The following is a 25,784-nucleotide window of genomic DNA, read 5'->3' on the forward strand; positions in this document are numbered from 1 at the left end:
CAAGCCCAGAACCAGGCTTGCCTGGGGCTCCTCCAGCAATAACATTTCATTAAAAAAAAAATACTGATTTGGTCATTTTCTGCTTCCAGTCAGGCCAGTGGGAAAGCAAACAGAGACAGGGGCAGGGTCCCGGGATCACAGCAGGGTGTGCAGGGGCAGGAGCCAGCCCTGACCTGTCCGGTCGCAAGGGGAGGCCACCGACAGGCCTGGGGCAAGAGCGTGGCTACTGGGGGGGTGGGGGAGGATCAGGAGGGGACAGGAGATTCCAGTTACGCACCCTGCCATTCCGGGGGGGCGGGGGCTCAGGAAGGCCTCCCAGCTCCCCCACTCCTCCATGGCCTCTTTGGGGAAATAAGGCTCAGAGTCGTCTGAGGTCAGGAGAGAGAAGTTCCAGCCTCGCCCAGGGCGCATAAGAGAAGGCAGAGGGCCGGGACAGCCTGCCCAGGGCCAGGTCAGAGCACCGACCTGCCTGGGGGATGACCGGTGAGGGCACCGTTTGCTCTGGGTTTCCAGTTTGAAAGGCAAGGGGCTCGCCACCCGCAGCGGAGCCCCCAGGAGAAGAGAGTTAGCGTGGGGCGGGGGCAGGGCAGGGAGGGGGCCGGGGGCGCAGGCCTAGTACTCCCACAGCGTGGTGGGGTCGATGGTGTCGGCGCAGGCCTTCAGGACCCCCGCGTGGTCCCCCTTCAGGTAGTGCCCGCCCACCTTGATGGCCACCTTGTTGTAGTCGCAGAACTCCAGGAAGAAGTCCACCGGGCTGTCGCTGCTGCTGGTCACCGACGAGTCATTGCCCACCATCCAGTACTTGCCCGTGGAGTCTGCAGGGGCGCAGGGGGGACCCCGTCAGGCCCTGCCTCGTGCTCTGGCCCCCACCCTCCAATCACGGCTCCCAGAGTGTGGCTGGGGTCTGCCCTGTCCACCCACGTGGATGGACGGAGCCCCTCCCAGAGCCCTCTGTCTAGCGTGATCTCCCTCCTGTACCCACGAGAGCGGAAGGAAGGGGCTCCCCACCAGCTTGAGCTCCCACATGGGGCCTGGAATGGCCCAAGCCATGTCAGAGGGTCAAGTGGGGTGCAGAGGCGGGGGGGTGAGGTGCCCCACCCAGTCCCGCCCACAGGGGCACCTGCCTTTGATGTTGTAGGCACCGTCTCGGAACTCCAGCTGGAAGACGTCATAGTTGGAGCGGTTGGCATCCAGAGTGCCCGTGACCTTGCGGCAGCCGATGAAGCCGTGCTCCCCGCGGAACACAATGATGGGCCGATTGATCAGCTTCATGAGGAAGAGCTCCGAGTCCCCTGTCCCAAGAGGTGGGAAAGGCAGTGAGCCTCAGGGGGATCCGGGCGGGGGCCGGGGGGGTGCGACGCCCAGGGTGTGTGTGGCTCAGAGAGGGACAGCAGGAGCCTGGGGTCACACAGCACGCCAGCCCTAGGGGAGGCGGGGTGAGGGCGGTCTGGGAGGACGCTTGGCACAGGGCGGGCTTCCAGTGGGGTTGGTAAGTGACCATGGCATAGCGAGACCCCACCCCAGGGAACTGCGGCTTGAGGTGTGCCCAAGGTGGCTACCTGCCGTCTCCACGGAGGCCGCCAGCTGGCCGTTCTTCTTGGCCGTCACGAATTTGCCATTGGATGCACGCAGAATAATCCTCCGATCACGCCACTCGATGTCAAAGTAGCATCTGGCGTCCCTGGGGTGGGGGGGTGGGGGACAGGGTCAGGAGAGGTGCCCCCCCCGGAAGGGCCGGTCTGGGCGAGCACGGGCAGCGGGCACTCACTTGGTGGAGGCGGTGGACTGCACACCCCCGTTGGTTGTCAGCGTCCAGTACTTGCCCGAGTGGGTGCGGAAGGCGCATTTTTTGGTATCACGGTCGATCTCCAGTTGGAAGGTCTCTTGGTCGGTCTCTTCGTCCTGATTGGCCGACAGGTCCATACCTGCGGGGAGAGCCTCCAGCTAGGACCAGGGACCCCCGCACTCCCCAGTTCTGGCTGACCCTCAGCCCTGCCCTCACACACCAGTACAGTGGGGGGCGGGGGGGCTACTGAGAACCCACTGCACGGCTCAGACCCCTCGGCCTCCACATCAGAGGGAGAACCCAGGACCCCGGGCCAGACCAGTTAAGGACCAAAGCCTGCTAGGTCCACTTACACATCACTCTCTCTGATCACAGACGTAAAACCCTGCAACAAACCAGATGCAAGAAGATACTGTAAAGCCAACAGGGAGAATCTGAACGTGGCCCGGGGTTAGAGGGGAAGGGTTAATTACTGCTAATCATGTTGTCAATATGTAAGAGAATGCCTTGCTGTTTATAGAGACGCAAAGATTTCGTGATGAAATGCCCGGATGTCTGAGTTCTACAGGAAGTACGAGCAAAAACAATGAATGGAGGCCCAGGGAGTTGGGATGGAAGCTGGGGGGTTGCTACACGGCGGTTCATTGTTCCCTCCTGCTTCTGTGTACGTGTAAAAGTTCAAAGAGCAATTGCCCACGCTCCTTTCAGGAAATCTAGAAAACTCCTCTGAAACTGCAGTCACACACCCCCAACGCGCACTGCACCCCCGGAGAGCCTCTGTGAACGCTGGGCAACCACAGCCTCCTAACGCTTCCCCTGCGTTCACACACCCGTTTTCTTGACCTTAAAGTGCACGCAGGTGGCAGATCGCGATTTGCACATGACCTGCCTAACACCTTCACGTGTGTCCACATCCTGAAATCGTCTGTGAAAGGGGTGGCTTCCGGGGTTTTGTTCCCACAAGCTGCAGCCCCATCGCTTTTGCACACCCCTGTGGACTCCTCCAGCTAAAACCTGCAATGCGACCTTTGGTCACAACCACAAGTTCAGGTCCCCAAGCACCATGGGCCTAAGAGCCTCACTGTCGGGTGAGGTGGGCCTCCAGGCCTTTATGAAGCCGGGGCTGGTGGAAGGCACCCCTTCAGATGAGAGGAGGCTGGCGGGTGGCAAAGGCTGGGGGTTGGGCGCCGCGCCCCTGGCCCAGGACCCCTTCTTGGTTCTCCAGGCTCCACCCAGAGGGCCTGACAGGTGTCAGCACTGTGCTGACCAGGTCTTGTGTCCCATGTCAGCACCACCCTGCCTCACAAGAGAGAGGGAGACAGAGAAATAGTGCCCTTGCCCAAGGTCACCCAGAGAAAAAGCTAGGGGTCCCCGGGCTCTCGGGAGAAGGGGGCAAACTCCGGCCTCGTACCAAGCCCTGTCCCCCAACCTTCCCTCCCCTCTCTGGACTGGTGGCCACGGCCTCCGCGGGTCACCCTGAACAGACCCTCACCACCGCTGGGCTCGACCCCCCAGCCCCTCAGGGTCCCCTGAGCCCCAGTGTCAGGGATCAGCTGTCTACTCAGGCCCCGGGGTTGGGCTGAGCGCCATCCACCACAACACCCCCCATGGAGCACCAGGCGAGGAGCAGCGAGGGCTGGGCCTGCTGGGGCTCCCAGGCCCCAAGAGGTGGGCCGTCCTGGGGCCACTGGCTCAGACCCGTCCAGCCAGCCTGCCCCACCCCACCTGACGGGCCACAGGGCACCATGTACCCCACGCATAGGAGGCTGGCTGATGGCAAGGAAAGAACAGGGGAGACGCCCCACCGGGCACACCTCGGCAGCAGAAAAGGCAGAGGGGGCTCCCTAGGGAGAAGGGCAAAGCGGGCAGGGGAGGGCCGTGAATGGCAGTCAGCCCTCCCGCACTTGCCAGCCTACCTGCTGGTACATGGCCCTGCAGGTATACAAGGCTTGCACCAGGCTCAGGCCAGACACACCCCGGGGGCCCTTCTCCAGGAGACTTCAGGTCCCGAGCACTCAGTCAGCCCTGAACCCCTGCTCCTCCCAGCAACTCCCCTCCCAACCCTGGGGTGCATAAAGCAAGACTGGAGTGGTGGGTCCCTACCCCGGGCCGCACGACGACCACTGCCGTCTACTCAGCCACTCAGACCCCGTCCAGCCTGGCTGTGTCCAGTCCTGGAACTGGTGTGGATCAACAGGCCTAGGCCAGCGAGCAAGGTACTCAAAGTGGGGCCCAGGCGCCTTGCGTGAGCAGCACACCCCTCCAGCCTCAGTTTCCCTCTGTCAACCCAGCTCGGTGTCTCTCCGTCCTGCCAGGAGATTGAGAGCATGGAGGGGCCCGATGCCAAGTAGACACGGGGTATTCTGCCCCCACAGGAGGGGCTGGGGGTAGTGTCCACTCCATCCAGGGGGGCCCCTCCTGGCTCCAAGGCCATGCCCCGATGGGAAAGGCCCCACTCGGCCTTGGAGTCTCTAATTAGAGCTGGGTTACTATGGGAACAGGATTTTCTTTGGGATTTTTCTTTTCATCAACAGCAGCACAGAAAGCGTGAGTCACAGGCCCACTGGAGCCCCGGGAAGTAAGGAGAAGGATGCGGGGGCCCACCAGAGCCCACAGGCACATCCCCCCAACCCAGAAACGCCGGGCCCCGCCCCCGTCCATCATGGCTTTCCCAGTCTCCAGCCCCGGGGCCATCCTGCACAGACCTGCCTGCAGCATACCCCATGGTCTCATCCCCCCACAGCCTTAGCAGTCCCCAAGTCCCCTGGATGGTCAAAAATCGGGCGCTCTCCACCACCCCCATTCAGTTTAAGGGAGGGAGCCCAGAAGCTTCTGTGGCTTCACCTCACTTCTCCTCCTTGCTGTCAACTCTTGCCACTACCTAACCACCTTAAATCCCTACTCCATCCTTACACGAGCTGTTCCCTGGGGCCAACGTGACCTGCCTTATCAAGAGAACTCTTACACATCCTACAAAGCCCGGCTTGTCCAGCCCTTCCTCAGCCAGCCAGCCAGCCTCACCTTCGAGCGCTGGGGCTGGGCACTTCCTGAGCACGGAGACCCCAGGGCACAGCTGGCCAGAGGCAAAGGGGCTATGAGATCAGGGTCTGGCTGGAGCCCAGGGCAGTGTGTGTAGGTGTTAGTCGCTCAATCCTGTCCAACTCTTTGCAACCCACCATGGACTGTAGCCCGCCAGGCTCCTCTGTCCATGGGATTCTCCAGGGAAGAATATTGGAGTGGGTGGCCATGCCCTTCTCCAGGGGATCTTCCTGACCCAGGGATCAAACCCAAGTCTCCCACACTAAAGTCAGATGGATCCCTTACCATCTGAGCCACCAGGGAAGCAGAGCCCAGGGCAGGTGGGCGCCAAAGAAGCTTGAATACAGCTCACTCGGCGGCCCTGCCTGTGTGGCCACAGCGACCCCACTTCCCAGGACCTGGCTGGACGTGCCACCTGCCTAGTCACAGCAGCTCTCAGGACCCCCAAGCCCTGGTGGCCGACCCTGCCTCTAACGGCGGCTGCGATGACCCCGTCCCAGAAATACGGTCTGGCCACAAAAAACGTGCCCAGGTGGAGCCCTTTACAGATGGGGAGACTGAGGCCGGAGAGCCGCTTGCAGCTTCAGCAGGAAGCACCCCACCCGCACCGGGCCCTGGCTGCTGGGATGACTCACCTCCCCCACCGGCAAAACCCAGGAGGCTCCTCCTTCCTGGCCCGCGTTTCCCAACTTGTGTCTGGAGGAGCCTCCCCCGCCTCCCTGCCACGCAGGCCTGTCTAAAATGGCCTCTGCAGGCACGCCCCCCAACCCTGCGCGGCCCCGGGCCCCCCGTCACCCTCCATCCCGCCAGGGAGACCCGACGTCAGAACGGACCCCAGAACCTGAAGCCAAGGCAGCCCCAATCTTGGCCCCCAGAGCTCCCTCCCCTTTAAACACACAGATGAGCCCTCGGCTCTCCTGCTGCAATTTCCGGCAGCTCCTCTTGCCCCATCGGCCTGAATCACAGCATGACACCTGCAGAGAGCCTCACTCAAAGGAGAGGGTGTCTGTCCAGGCTCGCCACCTGGTACCTGCCAAAAATACCCCAGACTCTCTCTGTCCCTTCCAGGTCCGGGGGCCTCCTGCCACGTTTTTCCCAGGGAAGGGGCGGGACGCAGCTGGCAAGCACAGAGCATCCTTCACTGATAAGCACCCACTCCGGGTCCTGCAGCCCTGCTGGCTGATCCAGTCCCGTGGACCAACCTCACAAGCTGCTTCTCGGCCAGCACTGGGCCTTCTGCTCCTCTCTGCCTTGGGGCCTTTGCACAAGCTGTGTTCTGTGTCCTCAACACTGTCCCACACACCTGATGCAGCCCCCCTTCTGTTCATCCTCAGGTCAGGTCAAATGTCCTCCCCAGAAAGGGACCTCTCCCATCTAACCCAGGGCCCTCATGGACCGCCTGGAGTCCCAGACACCTCTGTTGCCCAAGATGTGGCTCATGTCCCAACGAGGACACAGCGCCCAGCAAGGAAGGCGCCGGGACGTGCTCACTTGCTCACCACTCAGGCCTCAGCATGCCTCACTCGCTAGGGGCTCAGTGTTTGCGGAGTACGTGAGGAGTCCTGCCCCACCTAGTGCTGTGTGAGACTGGAGAGGGGAGATCCTGTGGTCCCCAGAGGCTGGGAGGCATCAGGGGGTCCAGATGAGGGCCCTTTCTGGACTCAAACCCAGTTCGGCCTGCTGCATACTTGCTGTGTGACCTTGGGCACAGGGCTTCTCCTCTTTGGGCCTAAAACCGCCCATCTGCAGGATGGAAGAAGCTTGGCCCACTTCAGTCCGCAGCCTGCAGCTTCCGGCCGAGCGGCCACGGGGCTGCAACCTCCTGGGCAGAGTGCGGACCTCAGGAGGGTGGTCATCAGGAGGAAGGGGGGCCATTGCCTGGGGTTCCCACCCAGCTATCTCCAGAGGCCAGAGTGCAACTTCCTGTCTGCGGGGAGCAAGACACCCAGAGGTTCCCCTGGGAGGAAGGAACAGACTGCCTTCTGGACCAAAGAAGGGGCGAGGGCGCCAGAAGGAAGAGAAGCCGCCTGGGGGAGAATCTGAGCCGGGAAAGAGGGGGCTCATTCTGGCGCGCAGGCCGGTAGGAAATGGCCAGGCCAACGGGAGGCCCCGGGAAAGGACGCGTCGAGTTGCAGCCAGCTGTTCCTGGCTGCAGTCTTAGGGGGTGGGTTTACTCGAGGCGGGGCGCTTTCCGAGGGTGCCGGGCTAGGGTCTCCCGGTTCAAGCTGGGACCGCTCTCGGGCACCCACGGAGGAAAGCGCACCGGCCGGGAGCCGCAGGGCGGGGTGCCTGGCGGGCAGCCACCCCCACCACGCCGCCCTGGACCTGGGCGCGAGCAGGGAGGCCGCCTCCTGGGGCGGCTTCGGACGGAGCACCCGGCCCGGGGGGCGACGCAGGGGGTTCCCAGCAGGGGGGACCCGCAGAAAGCCGACTCCCTCCCCGCCCAGCCTCATCTGGTTTTCTCATCCGCAGAGACCGAGCAGGACAAAGGGGGCGAGGGAGGGCCCTGTCGAGGAGCCCGCCCCCTGCTCACAAAGGCCGCGGCCTCAAGCGCGAGGCGGACGCGGGAGGAGGGGCTGAGGGGGAAGGGCAGACACTCGGGGCGCCCCCCTCCAGCAGAGGCCAACCCCTCCCAGCAGCCAGAGGGGGTGGAGAGAGGCCCAGCCCCGGGGGAGGTGGACGCGCACCCTGCGGAGACCAAAGGACCCCCATCCCACCCGCCAAAGGCGGCCCTTAGGGAGCGCGGGCCCGCCCTGCGCGGGGGCCGACCCCTCGCTCCGCCCTGGAACTGAAGCCCCACTAACGGGGGGGAAGGGCAGGAGGCACCGGGCAAGGGGCGTCGCCTCCCCCAGGGCTGGGCCCACGGAGCCGAGGGATCCGCACGAGTCGGGAAGACACAGACTGAGCAGGGGGTGCGAGGGTGGCACCCGGGGCGGGGCCTAAGAGCGGCCTAGGGAGCCCCAAGCCCAAGGCGGAGTGGGGGCCGCGCCACGGTCCCCAAGGATGGGCAAAGCCCCACCCCTCGCCCCTTCCTCGGGGTCGGAGCGCAAGCCCTGCGGCCGGGTAGGGTGGCCTGCACGCCCAGCGGGGGCGGACGGGGCGTCGCTCGGGATTGCCGCGGGCGAGGAAGGGCGGGAGGCGGTGGGGACGGGGGTGGGGTGGGGTGCGCTTTGTGCAAGGCCCGGAAGGAGCGAGGGACGGCGTCCCCACTCACCCTGGCGCGTGGACACGTTCCTCTCGTTGGCCGCCTGCAGCACGACCTGGGCGCAGCTCTGCTCCAGGGCGAAGAGCTCGTCCTTGCCCACCTTGGTGGCCTTGCCCGCCTTGAGCGTGCCGCTGGGCCCCGACGGCGCCAGGTAGCGGCCCTCGCAGTCGCGGAAGGCCACCTTGCCGGAGCGGAACTCCAGCGTGTAGCCGGTGGCGGGCTCAGGGTGCGCCACTAGGCGCCCGTCGTGGCGCAGGAAGCGGTGGTCGGCCGTTTGCAAGCTGTAGCGCTGATCCTGGAAGGCCAGCGTGATGAGCGAGTCGACGCCCCAGGGCACGTCGCGGTCCACCGAGATCTCGTCGGCCGGCCGCGCGCCCAGGTGCGCGTAGCGCTTGCGGGCCAGGCTGTAGATGTTGACCTGCGGGTGCATAGCGATGTGCACGCTCCACTTCTCGGCCGGCGACACGGTCTGAGCGAAGCACGACAGGCGGTCCTCGGTGCCGCCGAAATAGCGCCGGTGCGCCTCGGACTGCAGCGACCAGCGGCCGTCGTCGTGCGCCACGATGAGAAAACGGCAGTCGGCGCCCGGCGCCTCGTGCTCACAGGTCACGTTGCCGTCCTTGTCGGCCGCCAGGTAGCGGCCCAGGTGGCTGCGGAGGCACACGGCGGCGCTGCCCGCCTCGTCGGGCGGCTGCTCCAGCGTCCAGATCTGCTTCTTCTTCAGGCTGCTGGCCGAGGCGTTCACCTTGAACCCGAACGTCTCGGCTGTCAGGTACTTGTTGCTGCAGTTGATGAGACCGAACTGGATCTGCAGGGCCTCGGCCGTGCCGTTGGCGGTCATGGTGGCGGCTGGCGGCGGGCCGGCGCGGCCCGGGCGGTCGGTGGCGGGTCCCGGCGGCGGTGCCCTGCTCCTTTGTTCGGCGGCTGCAGAGGCCGTGCGCGCACCCTCAGCAGCGGCTTTACAAAGCCGGTTCGCGGCGCCCGAGCCCCTTTATAGGCGGGGTGACGTCAGCGCCGCCAGGCCCCGCCCCCGCCCCGCCCCGCCCGGGGGCTCGCGGAGCGGGGGACGCGCGGGCTGAGCCAGCGAGTGGCGCGGGGGGCCCGGAGGGGCGCTGGCGGCAGCTGCGTTCGCAGCGGCCCCTCCTTCTGCACCGCCGGCCTCTGCAGTACCCCCACTTGGGGCCACCGCCCCCTTCCCCCCAATACCAAAGCCCCACCCTTGCGGCGCCGCAGCCTGAGGGCTCGCACAGAGCAGGGGACCCCTCGGAGGCCCCCCCAACCCCAAGCCCAGTCGGGAGGAAGGCCTGAGTCAGATTAGAGGTTGTGGATTAGAGACGTCGGAAACCACGGAGCTCATCAGTACTAGCAGAGCGCTCCGGAGGCTCCTGGAGGTGGACTTAGTGCAGAGCCTTGAAGGAGCAGAGACGGGACCCTCCAAGTGCCTGTGGGCGGAAGGGTGGGCGCAGGCCAGGAGCTGGGAAGGGGTCTGCCGACCCCAACTCACCCAACCCAGGCTCTGCAGCCTCCAAAGCAGGGTCTGTGGTTCCCCGAAGCGTCCCTCCCAGAACACTGAGCAGAAAGGCACCCTCCTTCCTGGGGGTCCAGGCACCCAGCCCCGCTGGCCCAAATCGGTCTCCGGAGTAGTGACAGCGTTCCCATCCCGAGGCTGCAGAGGTCACAGGGTTCTGGTGAGGTTCACAGGCATAGAGCGAGTTGCTGCTCCATCACTGGGTCGTGTCCAACTCTTTGCCACCCCATAGGCTGCGGGACGCCAGACATCCCTGTTCTTCGCTATAGAGTGAGTAGTGAGCCCTTTTATGGAGCAGGTAAGAGATGTGCTAGGACTCAGGAAGCACAGCCCTAAGGGGGGCAACCCGCATCTGGAACCCCAGGGGCCAGCACGCCTCCCACTCTGTACCCACCCCCAGGTCCCACTGCACTGGACTCTGAGCCTGGTACCCAGGAGGGGATAATTCCTACAGATGCCCATCCCCACCCCCACCCTGGAGAGGAGCACTTCCCTTTTCTGAGCATCTCCAAAGGCCAAGACTTTTGCTGGGACATTCCCCACATGCCAGGCAAGCCCCTGGAATGCCAGCGTGACCACAGGCTGCCCACAAGGTCTCGAGGCTAAAGGCAGAGGGCACTGAACTAGCTCCCTGGCTGGTTGGTCTGTGCCGCTGCCTCCCCCCAGGCAGCTTCCTCCAGGGGCTTTTATCTTCCTGTTAATTCCCTGTTACCTTCCTGTTATTGTAGGTCAGGTAGGCTAACTGGCAGGGCCTTGAGCCCCAGACAGCCACTGCCCATAGCACCCCTTCCCACAAAGCTCTGGAGAGCTGAGAAGCCAAGTTTCTCATTTTGAAGTCGTTTGATAGGTGCTTCCCTGGTGGCTCAGTGATAAAGGATCCACCTGCCAATGCAGGTGAACCCGAGTCTGTGGGTTTGATTCCTGGGTTGGGAAGATCCCCTGGAGGAGGAAATGGCAACCCACTCCAGTATTCTTGCCTGGAGAATCCCGTGGACAGGGGAGCCTGGCGGGCTACAGTCCATGAGGTTGCAAAGAGTCGGATATGACTTTCAGTGACTAAACAATGACAAATAGGCTTGAAACCCAGGGTCTCCCTGGCTGTGTGACTGTGGTCAAGTTACTTGACCTCTCTGAACCTGTTTCGCCTTTTATAGAAGAGATGCAAATCCCTCATCTCAAGGTGGTCTGAAGGTCCCTGAGGACTTGGAACTCAGACCCTGTCCCTGGCCACCCTCAGAACCCATTGCTATCCCCAAGGCTCTCTAGTTAGGGCCAACTCTCTGGCCAGCTGCCATGGCTCATAAGAGAGGATGCCAAATAACTGAAGGCTGGGGGCAGCAGTCCCGTGCTGACAGAGAGGACTGGGATCTGCTGAGACGCTCCTGCTGTGGGGCTGGAGTTGGGGGCTCCTGCCTCTCAGTCAGGCCAGGGGTGGGAGTAGGTCCAGGCTTCCCAGGTTATGCTTTTGATGGGTACAAAGACTGGAGAGCCCAGCTGGATGGTAGCCCTGGCTTCTTGCACTGGGCTTCCTGCAGTCGAATGCACATCCTGGTCCTCAGTTTTTCCATCTCTAAAATGGGCATCATGATAGCATCTGTCCTGGGAAAGAAGCCTAGAGGACAGGAGCTCACACACATGAATGGGACCAAGGGGTTCCTGGGACGTGGCACTCAGTTTTCGAACCAGGAAGGTCTTGGGCAGATGGGGACAAGTTGGTGACTCCACACACCAGGCACCTAGATGACAGTGCCTGGCACATGGTGAGCGCTCATAAACGCCAGCTGGTCCTGGGGACACAGACGGGCCAGACTCCCTCCAGCCCCCTAAGACCCCCAGGAATTCCCAGGACCCTAGTCGTATAGTCAGAGCGATGGTGGAGCACAGCGTTAGGATCACTTAGCCAGGAGCACAAGCCTTGTGCCACTTTGCTGAATAAATTAACATCAGATAGAGCAATGCGGAGGATGAGACATGGAAAGGGAACCTTGGATTTCCCCGTGGACAAAGGCAGGCAGGTCAAGTGAACAGATTAGAGACTGAGGCATCGGGGGATCAGGTTAGTTAGTCCTGAGACTGGGGATGGGAGGGGTGGGGAGGGGTCAATATATGAAGAATTGAGGTTAATTTCAACAGGTCTGGAGCTGAGTGATTATTATTTAATTTTTTCTGAATAGACAACACATTCACATAGTTCAGATATCCCCAAATCTAAAAAGGCCTTTGTCCTCCACCTCTCTCCACTCCCACCCCACTACCTGCATAACTGCTGTTAGACTGTTGTCTTCTCCTTGAACTTCAAAGACAAGCAAACTCAGAATTTTTTTAAATTGGAGGATAATAGCTTTACAAAACTGTGTAAACCCACACTCCAGTGGGTCTCAAGCCTATTTGTTGTCGTTTAGTCGCTCAGTCGTGTCTGACTCTTTTGTGACCCCATGGACTGCAGCCCACCAGGCTCCTCCATCGATGGGATTCTCCAGGGAAGAATACTGGACTGGTTGCCATACCCTTCTCCAGGGGATCTTCCTGACCCAGGGATCGAACCTGTATCTCCTACATTGCAGTCAGATTCTTTACCACTGAGCCACCAGGGAAGCCCCTTAGATGAGGAGAAGGGAAAGCATCTCAGGGTTTTTGTTTTTTGAATTGAAGTACAGTTAATTTGCAATGTTAGTTCCTGTTGTACAGCAAAGTGATTCGGTCGTACATATATATATTTTATTTTTTAAATATTCTTTTCCATTATGGTTTATCACAGGATTTTTTTAATTCAAGGAAAATTGCTTTACAATGTGATGTTACTTTCCACTGTACAAGAATGTGAATCAGTCGGGTTTTTTAAAATTATTCTTATTAGTTATTGCTGAAATGTCAATGTAGCAAGAAAATCTTAGGTCAGTTTAGCCGAAGAGCATTTTCAAAACTGCTTGTCTGCTCTGCACCCACATTTCCTCCTCTCGCCTTTCCCGAGTGTCGGTTACAATGGGAGCCTCTGTGTCCAGAGCGGCCACACGGTTCTGTCCGCAGGCTCCACCTCAGGTCCCTCTGGGGAAGGACAGGAACACGGACACTGTGTCCCTGGGCCCCCCGGGAACCCAGGAGCCACCTGAACTGCCCGGAACGAGGGCATGGCCTGGGGAGAACGGACGTGCTTTGGCTGGGGCCGCTCCCAGGCTGGCCACCGGGTGCCCTCCTGCCTGGTCTGGGGAGGAAAACGAGGCCACCAGGAGGGGCTGCTCGGCCCAGCCTGAGCCCAGGTCCCCGAGTCACAGAGACTCGGACTCCTCCCCACCCGACAGCCTCGGAGAATTTCTGTGCCTACCCACCACAGACAGGAAGGGGCTGTCCCATCCCCGGTGCATCCCCCCACAGAAGTCACAGGAGAAGGGACTTCCCTGATGGTCCAGAGGTCAGGACTCAGTGATTCCACTGCCGAGGGCCCAGGTTCAATCCCTGGTCAGGGAAGTAAGATCCCACAAGCCGCGACAAAACATTCCCTATGAAATGACACGCTGCCTGGGTTTTGCCTAAAACTCTTCTAGACAGGGTGGTGGGTATGTGGGGATGACTTATGTGAGTCTCTCTCTTTTTGTTTTTGGCCCACTCAGCCTGGCTCTGACCAGGGATCAAACCCAGACCCTCAGCAGGGCAAGCGGAGAGTCCCAAACATTGGACCTCCAGGGAATTCCCGAGTCTCTACTTGAATAAATGTTTGGACATGCCCATAGTAAAAAGTTTTAAGCAGGGCTTCCCTGGTGGTGCAGTGGATAAGAATCCGCCTGCCAATGCAGGTGACACAGGTTCAATCCCTGGTCTGGGAGGATCCCAGATGCATGGAGCAACTAAGCCCGTGTGCCATAGGTACCGAGCCTGTGCTCGAGAGCCTGGGAGCCACAGCTACTGAAGCCCTTGCGTCTACAGCCTGTGCTCTGCAACAAGAGAAACTACCTCCAGGAGAAGCGTGCACACCAAAACAAGCAGTGGGCCCCTCTCGCCACCAACTAGAGAAAGCCCGCCTAGGGCCATGAAAACCCAGCACAGCCGAAGAAACCAAAAAATTAAAGTTTTAGACAGGCACACTAAGAATAAAAATAAAATACCCCTCTCTCAGTCCCCTCTCTCCCAAAAAATCGTGGTGGTGGAGGCAGGGATAGAGAGGCTGTACTGATTGTGCCAGCAGGGAGGCTGCAGGAGGGATGCCCTACTAGGAATCTCATGTCCGCCTGAACGCTTCCACAGCGATAATAGACCCGGACATTGTGATCCTGGATCTTTGCCTCTGCCTTAGTCTTTGTCCTGCGTGTGCTGTTTGGTCGTGTTTGAAACTCACCCTGCCAGTCCTCTCTCTGCGTTTGTTCAGAAACGTGCTCTGTAGGTAGTGATGGAGAGCCAACAGGTAGATGTTTAGATAGGAAGTGTTTCTTGTCTTGGCGCACCACCCCCTCCACCCTCAGGGCTTTATCTACCTGTTCTCTCTGGCGTATGGAAGGGCCTCAGATTCCTACCAGGCTGTTCTGTAGGCCTGAGGCTTCAGGCTTAATACCCAGGGCGAATGCCTCCCTGAACGGGCTGGGCCCCAACCTGTCCCAGCGCTGGGCCCTCTCACCTGGGCCAGGGCTGTGCTGTGCTGCCCGGGGGCCTCCAGCACCTTAGGCTCCCCCTGGCTTCTCCTCGAGGAAAGCTTGCCAAGCCCCACGTCTCCTGAGACCTGGCTGGAGACCCGGGCCCTGGTGCCCACCACTCCTGAGGCCCCTGGCGCTGGTCTCTGGTGGGAGTTGTTGCCATTCGGTGGCTCAGTCGTGTCTGATTCTGTGACCCTGTGGACTGCAGCACACCAGACTTCCCTGTCCTTCACCATCTCCCAGAGTTTGCTCAAACTCATGTCCATCAAGTCGGTGGTGCCATCCAACCATCTCATCCTCTGTCGCCCCCTTCTCCTCCTGCCTTCAATCTTTCTCAGCATCAGGGTCTTTTCCGGTGAGTCAGCTCTTCGCATCAGGTGGCCAAAGTTTTGGAGCTTCAGCTTCAGCATCAGTCCTTCCAATGAGTATTCAGGGTTGATTTCCTTTAAGACTGACTGGCTAAGATCAGGTGTAGTATCTGGTGAGGAGGTAGGCATCACATCTCTGCCAGTGTAGGATGGGGGTGACTGCTTCATGGGGATGGGGTTCCTTTCAGGGGGACCACAGTGTTTTGGAAATAAGTAGAGGTGGCGGGTGCACAAGATTTTGATTGTGCCAAAGGCCACAGAGGGGCTCCCCTGGTGGCTCAGTGGTAAAGAATCCACCTGCCAATGCAGGAGATGCGGGTTCGATCCCTGAGTGGTGAAGATCCCCTGGAGAAGGAAACAGCAACCCACTCCAGTATTCTTGCCTGGAGAATCCCACGGACAGAGGAACCTGGTGGGCTGCAGTCCACAGGGTTTGCAAAAGAGTCGGACACGACTCAACCTCAACAACAACAAAAGGCCACAGAGACTGTATGCTTTTTTTTTTATTATTATAATTTTTAAATTTTTATTTATTTATTGGCTGTGCCTCGCAGCATATGGGATCTTAGTTCCCCGACCAGGGATCAAATCCGTGGCCCCTGGAGTGGAAGCACAGAGTCTTAGCCACTGGAGCGCCAGGAAGTCCCAGAATCACGTGCTTTAAAACAGTTAATTTTATGTTATGTGATCTTTACCTCCATTTTAAAAAATCAATCAGTCTTAGCGAGGAACAAAGCACACAAGCGAATCACGAAGCTGGGAGGGGTCAAATCAGGCCTCAGGCTGTCTCCCGCCCTGCACCTCCTTCCTTCCTGGGGCTCCCCCTTTCGCACCAGCTCTGCAGTCTCACACCCTCTCCTTGCCTCCTGGGATCCCCACGAGATGCTAGAAACCTCTCATCACGCCTGCCCAGGGTGTTGCCGGCTTTCGAGGCCTGGGCCCTACCCGAGGTCCTGACTGTGGTCCAGGGACCAGGGATGGAGGTCTCGGGAGCAGCACTGGGCAGATCACAACCCCTGAAGCTTCAGTTCCGCGTCAGCAAGAGGCCAGGGTGTGACGTCCTGGGAGTTTCCTGCTAGCATCATTCAGGGTTGGGGGGGTGCCCACGCTCTCCGAGCCTCGCCCTCCCTTCTCTCTTAACAAGGTGAGTGGGGCCCTGGACCTAGAAGTGCCATCCGCATTGCAGATGCACAGATGTCCATGGCCCAGCCCGCGTGGACGCCCGGCCTTGGGACCCAAGCCCATGAATGGTGTCTTTGTTGTTCCACCCCTGTGGCCCCTCGAGGCAGCCTGGTACGGCCTGCCTCCCTCTCGGGTGCCCTCAGTGGGAGGAAGCGATTCCGGGGCGGGACTCAGACAGCTGTGCCTTCCAGGGCCACGGGCTACACCCCCAGCACCGGCGGGTCAGAGCCAAGGAGGGCAGCACCAACCGTCACCCATCACCCTGTCTGCAGGAATGCCTCTGCCGATCTGGGCTCAGGGCCCTCACGTTACCAGTTGGCAAAAGGAGCCCTGGACTGGGCAGGACAGAGAGGCTCGGTGTCAGCTTTTAGCAGGGACACGCAGTTCTCAGGGGCCCAGGCCGTGGCTCCTGTCAGATTTTTCTTTTTTTAAAATTTATTATTAACTGAAGGATACTTGCTTTACAAGAGAGTGTTGGTTTCTGCCTACATCATGATCTTGTCAGATGTGACAAGAGGTACAACCCGCTTCCTGGTCCTAAACTGTAACCCGTGTAAGTCAGGAACCAAACCCAGGGTGGGGTGCCCAGGGCCTGACCCACGCGGTGCGCTGTCCTGGGGAGTGCGGAATCTCAGAGTTCACTGTGAAATCCAGGAGGGCCCCCGGGAGGAAGCAGTGGCCAGGCTGGGTGAATAGGAATTTAGCAGAGTGGAGCCAGGTCAGCTGGAGCAAAGGTCCACAGGCTGACCTCCCTGTGTCTTTCTGAACACGTGTCCCTGCAAAGCATTTCTATTTCTGTCATCTGGACAATGACGCCCCGAGGGGAAGGCCTGGACTGGCCACAGCGGGCGGCTCAGAGGCCTCACCTGGTGCATCCGTCCGATGGTATGGCAGGTGCTGGACCGGCTCTGAGGCCCGAGTGTGCTTTGCAAAGTGAGGCTGCGGCGGAGTGAGCTTGGCAAGGGCCCGGCTAATTAAGAGGGCATTAGCATCCTGGGCAGAAGCTGTCTCCTGCCAAGACATCCTTGCCAGGAGCAGGGCCGCTTCTCTGGCCGCGCCAGGCCTCAGCCTCCCCCCCACACCTGGCTGCTTCCCCACTCCTACTTCCGACAGCCTGTGCCCACCCTCCAGGGCTCCCCCCACCCTTCCGCCGGCACCCCTGAAACCTGGCCTCAGGCCCGTCTGCTGAGTGGCCTGATCATCCGTCCTCCCTGAACCTGCATGGAACCCTTGCTACACCACGTCCATAAGTCCAGGGCATCACGGTCACCTCGCCTCCCTCTCCCAGTGGGCTCTGAGTGTGATGCTGACTTTTTTTTTTTTCTGGGTAAGCTGGCTCTTCATTGCTACACGGATTTTTCTCTAGTTGCAGCAAGAGGGGACTACTCTCCTGTGGGGTGTGGGCTTCTCATTGCGGTAGCTTCCCTTGCAGAGCACAGGCTCTAGATCGCACAGGTTCAGTAGTTGTGGCCCATGAGCTTAGTTGCTCCCCAGCATGTGGGATCTTCCGAGACCGGGAATAGAACCTGTGTCTCCTGCGTTGGCAGATGGACTCTTATCCACTGAGTCACCAGGGAAGCACCTCTGATTGCTTTCTGCTGCTGGGGAGAGAAAGAGCGACAAGCACCTCCATGGGGACAGCAGCCTCGATCCCCACCCCCGTTGCCTCCAGTCCATCCAGCCGGGGCCGGCGGCTGCCTCCAGGGCGAAGCTGGCCGTCTCCCCGCTCCCAGTGCTCAGAGCCCTCGGGGGGCCCACCTCTCTGTTCAAGTCTCCTGTCTCCCTCTCCTCCTGTCTCTCTTCTCCACCTGCCAAGCCCCCTGCTTACGCGAAAGACCCACCTCAAACGTCCCCCACTTCCTCTGGGGAGGCTCCTGGCTCCTTCCCTGAGCGCCCAGGGGTGGAGAGGAACTCTGACACTGTTCACACAGGTCCAGGCATCCCAGGGGTCAGGGCAGGCATCTTTGGCAGCGAGGGAAGTGTTCTGGAATCTGCTCTGTCTGATAAGGGAGCCTGAGGCTCGGGTCACCAAGGATCCTTGCATGTTGCTTCACTGTGCTTCATCTACATGTCAAAAAGGCAGGTCCGGGCACTTCTGGGGCAGCCCTCCTGGGAAGCCAGAACAGAGTCTGGGGCTTGGAGTGATGTCCCAGGGGTCAGCAGACAAGGCGGCAGGTGTCCAGTGCCTTGGCCAGTTGTCGGGGTGCCTTGGCTCTTCCGCCCTCGTCCCCCGCCCTCCCCAGTGCCACGGCTGCGGCGCCCCCGTCAGGCCCTGCATACACCCCTGACAAACGCACCCCTGAGGCCCGCCAGCTGCCAGGCAGCCCTGGGCAACACGGAGGGACCCAGAGGCAGGAGGGCTGGAGGCCTAGACCACGGACTGCACCCTCGCTCACTCTCCCTGCGGCCCCGGCCTTTTTCAGCTCAGTCCTCCCCTGGCCTGTGGACCCTCCCAGACTCCAGACCCTGATGGTTCTATAAGTGGGCACCCGGTCCCTGGCCCTCCCACTGCTTCCCAGAAAGAGCCGGAGTGGGGCCTACATGGCCTTTCAGGATGTCTGGGGAATTCTGAACCCTCCTACGGGGAGGGGGGAATCTTCCACTACCTGCCTGGCTCAGGGGTCCTAACAGCCCCTCTCTGCCCGACCCAGTGCCTGTCCAGGACCCTTTACAAGGGTCCGGGGCATGGTGGGGGTCCTGGGATGGGGACGAGGGCAGTCTTGGGGCCTGAGCGAGGAGCACAGCTGCAAGGCAGTTTGCGGGAAGGGAAGGGCAGGGGCGGAGAGTTGCCAGCAGGGATGCGGCCTAAGACTTCGCCTCAAGAGTGCCTGGGAGTCTGAATTCTGCAGGCACTGCCCTCCACGAAGCCCACCAGCTCTCCACCACTGGGGTCTTCTCCAGGGCCTCCGTGTACAGCTGCACAAAGGCTGAGGTTGGGGGACAGCCAGCTCAAGGCCCGCTAGACAAGCTGTGTCAGCCTGAAGGAAAAGAGGTTGTTCTCTTTGCCAACGGTCATAGCCCCTGGTCAGGGTATGTTTTATCCCCCTAGAGGAGCACATCCTTCTAATTCACACAAGGCTCTGTGCAGGCCCAGTTTTCCCTAAGCCCTTCCAGGACCCTTTAGGACACACCCCTCTTCGGTCATGAAATCTTCGAGGCAAAAGAAAAAAGAAGAAGAAAAGAAAACTGGGAATTTCCCACTGGTCTAGTGGTTAGGATTCCGGGCTTTCACTACTGTGGCCCGGGTTGAACTGCTGGTTGGGGAACTTAGCCCCCACAAGCCACCATGGTGCAGTGAAAAAAGAAAAAAATTTAAAAAAGGACTCAACTGGCTAAATAACAAGGCCAGTATTTATGACAAGAAATAAGAAGCCCTGAAGAGGGGAGTTTCCTGGGTTGCTTAATTCTGATAATCGCTGGGAAAGGACCCTGGAACTTCCCCTAGTCCTCACACTGCCATCCTGCGTCAGCTTTACCCTCTGGTTGAGCCCCTCAGAGTCACAGAATGGCTACCAGGGCTCTGGACATCACATTTCCCCAGTGTTATCTAAGCCAGGTTTTTGACAAACCCCTTCTCAGTGTCATGTTTTTAAGCACATGAGACAAAATACATGGGATTACAAAGGAAACCAATTGCATTATGTTGTCAACCCTGTTGTTTAATGGTGAAGTGCTAATATGTGCCTCCTTTTAATACATTAAATAATAACTGGGGTAGACTTTAGAATACCATTATCTGAGTCCAAATGACATTCTGGAATTTCTGCAATAGATGTAGTATGTTCTGAAACCCTAGGTGGCAAACCCACAGGGCCTCCTGGGGTTTGCTGCTCACCCCCATAAAGGAGGGAAATGCTGAATTCAGTCACTGACCATCAGGACGTGATTGTGTTCTCATGCACATTCACCAACCCCAGACTCCCTGACTCCAGCAGCTGTAGGTAGAGGGTTGCTTTTGTAAACGAAAGAAAACTTTTCCCAGGCCCTCCCGCAGACCCTCCTTCATTTCTCTTAGCCAAGCTGACATTTCTCTGCAAATCCACGCCCATTGAGAGAGAAAGACCATTCAGTGCAGCAATTCGACTTCTGGGTAAAAGCCCGGAAGAACTGAAGGCAGGACTCTGAACAGACATTTGCACACCTGTGTTCACAGCAGCATTTATTCACAGCCAAAAAGTGGAAGGAACCCAAGTGTTCACTGACAGGTGAGTAGATAAACACAGTGCGGCTCATCCTTACAATGAAATAGGATTCACCCTTAAAAAGGAATGAAATTCTGATACTTGGGACTTCCCTGGCAGTCCAGTGGTTAAGACTCCATGCTTCTACTGCAGGAAGTGTGGGTTCAGGTAGGGAAAGATTGAGGGCAGGAGGAGAAGGAGGCGGCAGAAGTTGAGATGTTTAGATGGCATCACCGACTCAGTGCACATGAGTTTGAGCAAACTCTGGGAGACAGTGAAGGACAGGGAAGCCTGGCGTGCTGCAGTCCATGGCGTTGCAGAGTCAGACACGACTTAGCAACTGAACAAGGGGAACTAATATTCCACATGAAGCACGGCCAAAAAAAGAACTAGAGGCTGGCACACAGGTGGGACAACAGCATCCAAGTGGGGCCATGGGCAGCTGCGGCCACTGGGGTGCAGGGCCTCTCTCATCCTGTAACATCCTTTCTCCCTGGAGCCTCAGCATTGTCCTCTGTGAAATGGGTACAATACCACCCACCTCACAGGGTTATCAGGGAATGTTCTGAAAAAGATATTTGTCCATGGGAGGCAGCAGGGATAGAGGAGTTCAGGGTCCAGTTGGGGCTCAGTCTGGGGTGCAGGGGAGGGAATAGGGTGTGGGAGAGGCTGGCCCCTGCAGGTAGGTGCTCAGGGTTTATCCTGAGGACACTGGGGAGCCATGAAAGGTTTTAGTGGGAGTGCTTCTGTTGACGCCTGGGGGAAGATGGAGGGAAGGAGCAATGGGGGGGGTGCTGAGATGGGGGAGGAGTTACCGCATGCAGGAGGCTGAGTCAGCATGATGGGGATGGGGGCCCGGGAGCCCCACATCCTGAGGATCACGAGGACCAAGCAGATGCACTCAGAAAACAGTTTCTGTTTTGGGGGGAAGAACTTTGCCACCATCTGAGGGGCTGGGAGGGTACAGCACCGGCAGGCCCAGGCAGGCCCTGGGTAGGGGGTCACAAGCCCCCAAACCCAGGCTCCCCCAGCCCCAGCCTCTCCACGCTGCAGGGGACCCCACAGTTCCTCCCACCGACCCCTCCCCTGTCTTAGACTCCCACCCCTCCCGCCCCCACCCCATGAGGCCAGAAGGCAGCTGAAGGGAAGGTGGGGTGTGGGGTGCAGAGGTGGGGAAATGCCCACAGGGTCCACTTCCCTTCCGGAAGCTCTGGCCGCATCCTGCGGTGGCCGGAGGACTGCAGTGTCCCCAGCCTGATCTCTGGCCTCGTTACGGATTTTCTGATAAAACTTGTACAAGGCAAAAATCCTGACCAAGGAATGCCTTAGAAACCGCTGCCTCCGGGCACCTGGGGCGCTGCTGATGGCAGATTCTTGCAGCATCTGTGTCGCCAGGGAGTCAAGCTCATAGGGGACCCCTCCCTGCCATCCCTGGTGCCCCCCAGCCCTATGCAGGAGGGTGTCTGTCCACCTTCAGCAGAGCCCTTCAAGGAGAAGGATGCTGAGGCTCAGAGAGGTGCAGGGACTTGACGCCCAGCTAGTCAGGGTGGGTCCCAAACCTGTGCTCTGTGTGGAGACCTCACTCGCTTGCCCTCCTGGAGCCTCAGTTTCCCCTCTGTTCCCGAGAGCTGCTCCAAGGGCTCCCACAGGCTCCATGCAGGGTTTCCTGGGGCTGCAGCTGGCTTGAAACAGCAGAAATTTATTCTTTCACAGTTCTGGAGGCCAGACAGCAGAAATCGAGGTGCCTGCAGGCTGTGCGAGGCTCCAGGCGACGCTCCTCCCTGCTTTTTCCGGCCCCCGGTGGGCCCAGGTGTCCTTGGTCTCTGTCTTCACAGGACCTCCTTCCTGGTGTCTCTCTGGGTCTCCCAATCTCATCTCCCTCTCCTTTCTCTCTCTTTCTTAATATCTATTTGTATACATATTTATTTGGCTGTACTGGGTCTTAGTTGAGGCAGGCAGGATCTTTAGTTGCAGCAAACTCTTAGTTGCAGGCATGTGGGATTTAGTTCCCTGACCAGGGAGTCTTAGCCACTGGACCACCAGGGATGTCCCCTCCCTTTCCTTTCTCGTATAAAAACACCCACATCCCAGGATCATCTCATCCGAGATCCTTAACTAATGACTCCTGCAAAGACCCTACTTGCACACAAGGTCACATTCTGCCGTTCCAGGTGGACATGAATTTGCAGGCAAGGGTCACAGTTTGAGCCAGCCCAGTCCAGATGTGGGCCTCGCTCAGGTGCAGCCCCTCGGACTGGACTCCCTGGCATCATTCCCACCATTTGCGAGCTGCCCTGTCCAGAGTCTGGTTTGTTCAGTTCCCCGTGCGTGCATGTTGTGTCCGACTCTTTGCCTCTCTGTGACGCCATGGTCTGTAGCCTGCCAGGGTGCTCTGTCCATGGGATTCTCTAGACAAGAATACTGGAGTGGGATGCCTCCTCCAGGGGATCTTCCCAACCCAGGGATCGAACCCGCATCTTAACGTCTCCTGCATTGGCAGGCGGGTTCTTTACCACTAGCACCACTTGGGTAGTCCATGGAGGACCCCACAGATAGGAAGGAGTGACTCCTTTTATCAAGTTCAAGAACAGTCAAAGTAGTTGGGGAGGTGCTGGCCAGGGGGCACTCCAGGAGGCTTCTGGGAGCTGGAAATGTTCTGTATCAGTCACAGATGTAAGTTTAAATGTTCCAGCAGCTCCTTAAAATGGTAAAAATAAATTGATTTTAATAGTGTTTTATTTAACCCATGAAGTGAAAGTCCCTCAGTAGTGTCCGACTCTTTGTGACCCCATGGACCATACATACAGTCCATGGAATTCTCCAGGCCAGAATACTGGAGTGGGGCCTTTCCCTTCTCCAGGGGATCCTCCCAACCCAGGGTTGAACCCAGGTCTCGCGCATTGCAGGCAGATTCTTTACCAGCTGAGCCGCCAGGGAAGCCCCATTTAACTCACGTATAGTGAAGTGTTTAGTATAGTGAAGTCTCTCAGTCATGTCTGACTCTTGGTGACCCCGTGGACTGTAGCCCACCAGGCTTCTCCGTCCATGGGATTCTCCAGGCAAGAATACTGGAGTGGGTTACCATTTCCTTCTCCAGGGGATCTCCCCGACCCAGGGATCGAACCTGGGTCTCCCGCATTGGAGGCGGACGCTTTAACTTCTGAGCCACCAGGGAAGCCCTATTTAACCCATGCTGCTAAGTCGTTTCAGTCGTGTCCGACTCTGTGCGACCCCAGAGACGGCAGCCCACCAGGCTGCCCCGTCCCTGGGATTCTCCACGCAAGAACACTGGAGTGGGTTGCCATGTCCTTCTCCAATGCATGAAAGTGAAAAGTGAAAGTGAAGTCGCTCAGTCGTGTCCAACTCTTTGCGACCCCATGGACTGCAGCCTACCAGGCTCCTCCGTCCATGGGATTTTCCAGGCAAGAGTACTGGAGTGGGGTGCCATTGCCTTCTCCAATTTAACCCATGAGTACGCCCCAGATATGACCATTTCAATATATAATCAATATAAGAGTTACTGAGAAAGTTTAGGTCCTGACGCCCACCCACACCCTCTGCTGGTCCCTGCTGGGCACAGGGAGGCTCCATGCCGTTTCCCCTCCAGACTAAGCCATCTGGCCCACCTCCGCTTGGCTGAGCTGCACCTAGACGACCCCCACCCATCCTGGCCAGACAAACTTCTCCACGGATGCAGACTGAAGGTAGGTGCACTCTGCATTTGAAGAAAGACAGAGAAAGGGGGTGGGGGAAGATGGAAGGAAAGACAGAAAGACATTGTCCTTGAGCGACTGAGTCCGGGAGTCAGGACAGGGCCCTTCAGTGAAGGTGCAGAGTGACGGGGATCAGAGGCCCTGGAGGCTGGGGGCGGGGCATCCTCGGGGAAGCTCTCCTCCTCCAGGCAGCAGCAGGAGGCTGTGATTCCACCGGGACCCAATCAAGCCCCTTATCTCCCTCTGCTGGCAGCCATTGTCCTGGAAGAAAAGGGAGAGGAGACGCCCAGAGGCCCCTGCCACCCCCTCCCACCTCCCTCCCCCAGCGCCCTGTCCAGCTTCCCCACCAGTCTCCAACCCAAAGCTGCTCCTGGAAGCCCCAGGCCCCCTCCCAGGGCAGCAGATCCACCTGACCTTGAGTGGGGAGGACTCTGCCTCACGTTAAACGGAAAGGAATTGTGTCCCTTAAAAAGCGCACACTTGGGGATTCCCTGGTAGCACAGTGGTAAAGAATCCACCTGCCAATGCAGGAGACACAGGTTCGATCCCTGGTCCAGAAGGATCCCACCTGCCACAGAGCAGCTAAGCCTGTGGGCCCCAACTACGGAGGCGGTGCTCTAGAGCCCGGGAACCACAACTACTGAGCCCACGGGCTGCAATTGCTGAAGTCTGTGCGCCCTAGAGCCCGAGCTTGGCAACAAGAGAAGCCCCCACAGGGAGCAGCCCACACACCACAGATAGCGAGTAGCCCCCGCTTGCTCCAGCTAGAGAAAAGCCTGGGCAGAAATGAAGACCCAGAGCAGCCAAAAATAAATAAATAAATAAATAATTTTTAAAAAGTGCACACTTAGTTGTTTTCCAGATACAGCGAGAAAAAGAGAAGACATCTTCCTTCCTCTCCCCTTTGGCCCTTCTTTCATTTCCCTTCTGGAACAAATGAGTCCTAAAGCCACTGGCCGCGGCAGAGCACGATGGGCTTCCACGGCTCCCATGCGGGGTGCGCAGGAGTGGGGGCCTGAAGCTGGGCGGCAGAGTGGTGACTATGCCCTGCATTGACCGTGGAGGTGCCAGGGGGGGTTGGATTTTTGTGTTCAGGAGAGAGCATGGAGAGGTCCTGGAGACAAGCCAGGGAAGCAGAGAAAACAGGAGGAGGGTCCTCCAGGAGGACAAGGCCACCCATGGGCTGGGGACACGAGGACAGCCCTGACCTCTCCCCTGGAGATATGCCACATGCGTCCAGCCTGAACCCGGGGGTCCTGGCCAGTGTTCCCACCACCCGCCCCCCCTCGCCCAGAACTACAGGAGCACCCACGGCTCTGAAAGAGTTTAAGGTGCTTTCAGGAAGTCTGAGGTCCTGACACCCACCCACACCCTCTGCTGGTCCCTGCTGGGCACAGGGAGGCTCCATGCCGTCTGCCTGGCAAGCCCTGAATGTCCCCCCACACCCATCCTTCCTGGGGCAGCCTGGACACTCACCCCGCCCTGCCCTCCTGGCTCCAGCAGTCCCATAGCCCGAGACCCACAGGCTCCAACAGCTGCTCCCTTGGAACTCTTGAGCCGAGGTAGCTGCTCCTCCAGGATTCCCACTGACGTTCTGTGGACTTTGGCCCCTCACTCTTCACAGTCCCGCAGGTACTGCACGTCCAACCCCGAGAGTGTGCCTGGCACGGGGCAGGGTCTCTTCTCATCCTCAGGGCTTATCATCCCATTTTACAGATAAGGCAAGTTTCAAGGAGATTAAACTTGCCTGGGAGGTAGAGGTGGGAACAAAGCCTATACACGCTCTCTAGACACCACTGCCAAGTTTCCTTATTAAAATCCCCTTCTCCAGACAGAAAAATCTAAAATTACATATGTGATTTGCATTTATGGCTTGCCTTATGTATCAGTTGGATGGTACTATTCCTTGGGAGCAAGTAAATCACTGATAAAAAAATAAAATTCTAGGACTTCCCTGGCAGTCCAGTGGTTCCAACTCTGTGCTCCCACTGCAGAAGGTGCAGATTTGACACATGGAGGGGAGGGGAACTAAGACCCCATAGGCTGTGTTGGCTCCGCCAACAAAAAGAAAAGAAAGTTGTGTCCAAAGAACCTTGAGTTCTTCAGAGCTGCATTAAAATGGCTCATGTTCTGACCCTAAAAAGCAAATAAAATATAACT

General features: G+C 58.8%; 1 protein-coding gene and 2 non-coding genes across 3 annotated transcripts; 1 reads left to right on the forward strand and 2 right to left on the reverse strand.

Moving 5' to 3' along the window:
* FSCN1 (fascin actin-bundling protein 1) lies at positions 1-8,976 on the reverse strand. The gene is made up of 5 exons (XM_055561518.1): positions 8,040-8,976; positions 1,769-1,925; positions 1,560-1,681; positions 1,125-1,292; positions 1-815 (listed from the first exon to the last, which is right to left on the reverse strand). Exons 1-5 carry the CDS (start codon positions 8,869-8,871, stop codon positions 613-615), a joined length of 1,482 nt encoding a protein of 493 aa, XP_055417493.1. The 5' UTR covers positions 8,872-8,976; the 3' UTR covers positions 1-612.
* Positions 8,977-12,950: 3,974 nt separating this feature from the next.
* Positions 12,951-13,023, forward strand: TRNAG-UCC (transfer RNA glycine (anticodon UCC)). Its single transcript has one exon. It is a non-coding gene; the product is annotated as a tRNA-Gly (tRNA).
* Positions 13,024-23,013: 9,990 nt separating this feature from the next.
* Positions 23,014-23,086, reverse strand: TRNAW-CCA (transfer RNA tryptophan (anticodon CCA)). Its single transcript has one exon. It is a non-coding gene; the product is annotated as a tRNA-Trp (tRNA).
* Between the last annotated feature and the right edge of the window lie 2,698 nt (positions 23,087-25,784).

This window comes from Bubalus kerabau, chromosome 23 (assembly GCF_029407905.1).
Source record: "Bubalus kerabau isolate K-KA32 ecotype Philippines breed swamp buffalo chromosome 23, PCC_UOA_SB_1v2, whole genome shotgun sequence".
Classification (NCBI taxonomy): Eukaryota; Metazoa; Chordata; class Mammalia; order Artiodactyla; family Bovidae; genus Bubalus; species Bubalus kerabau.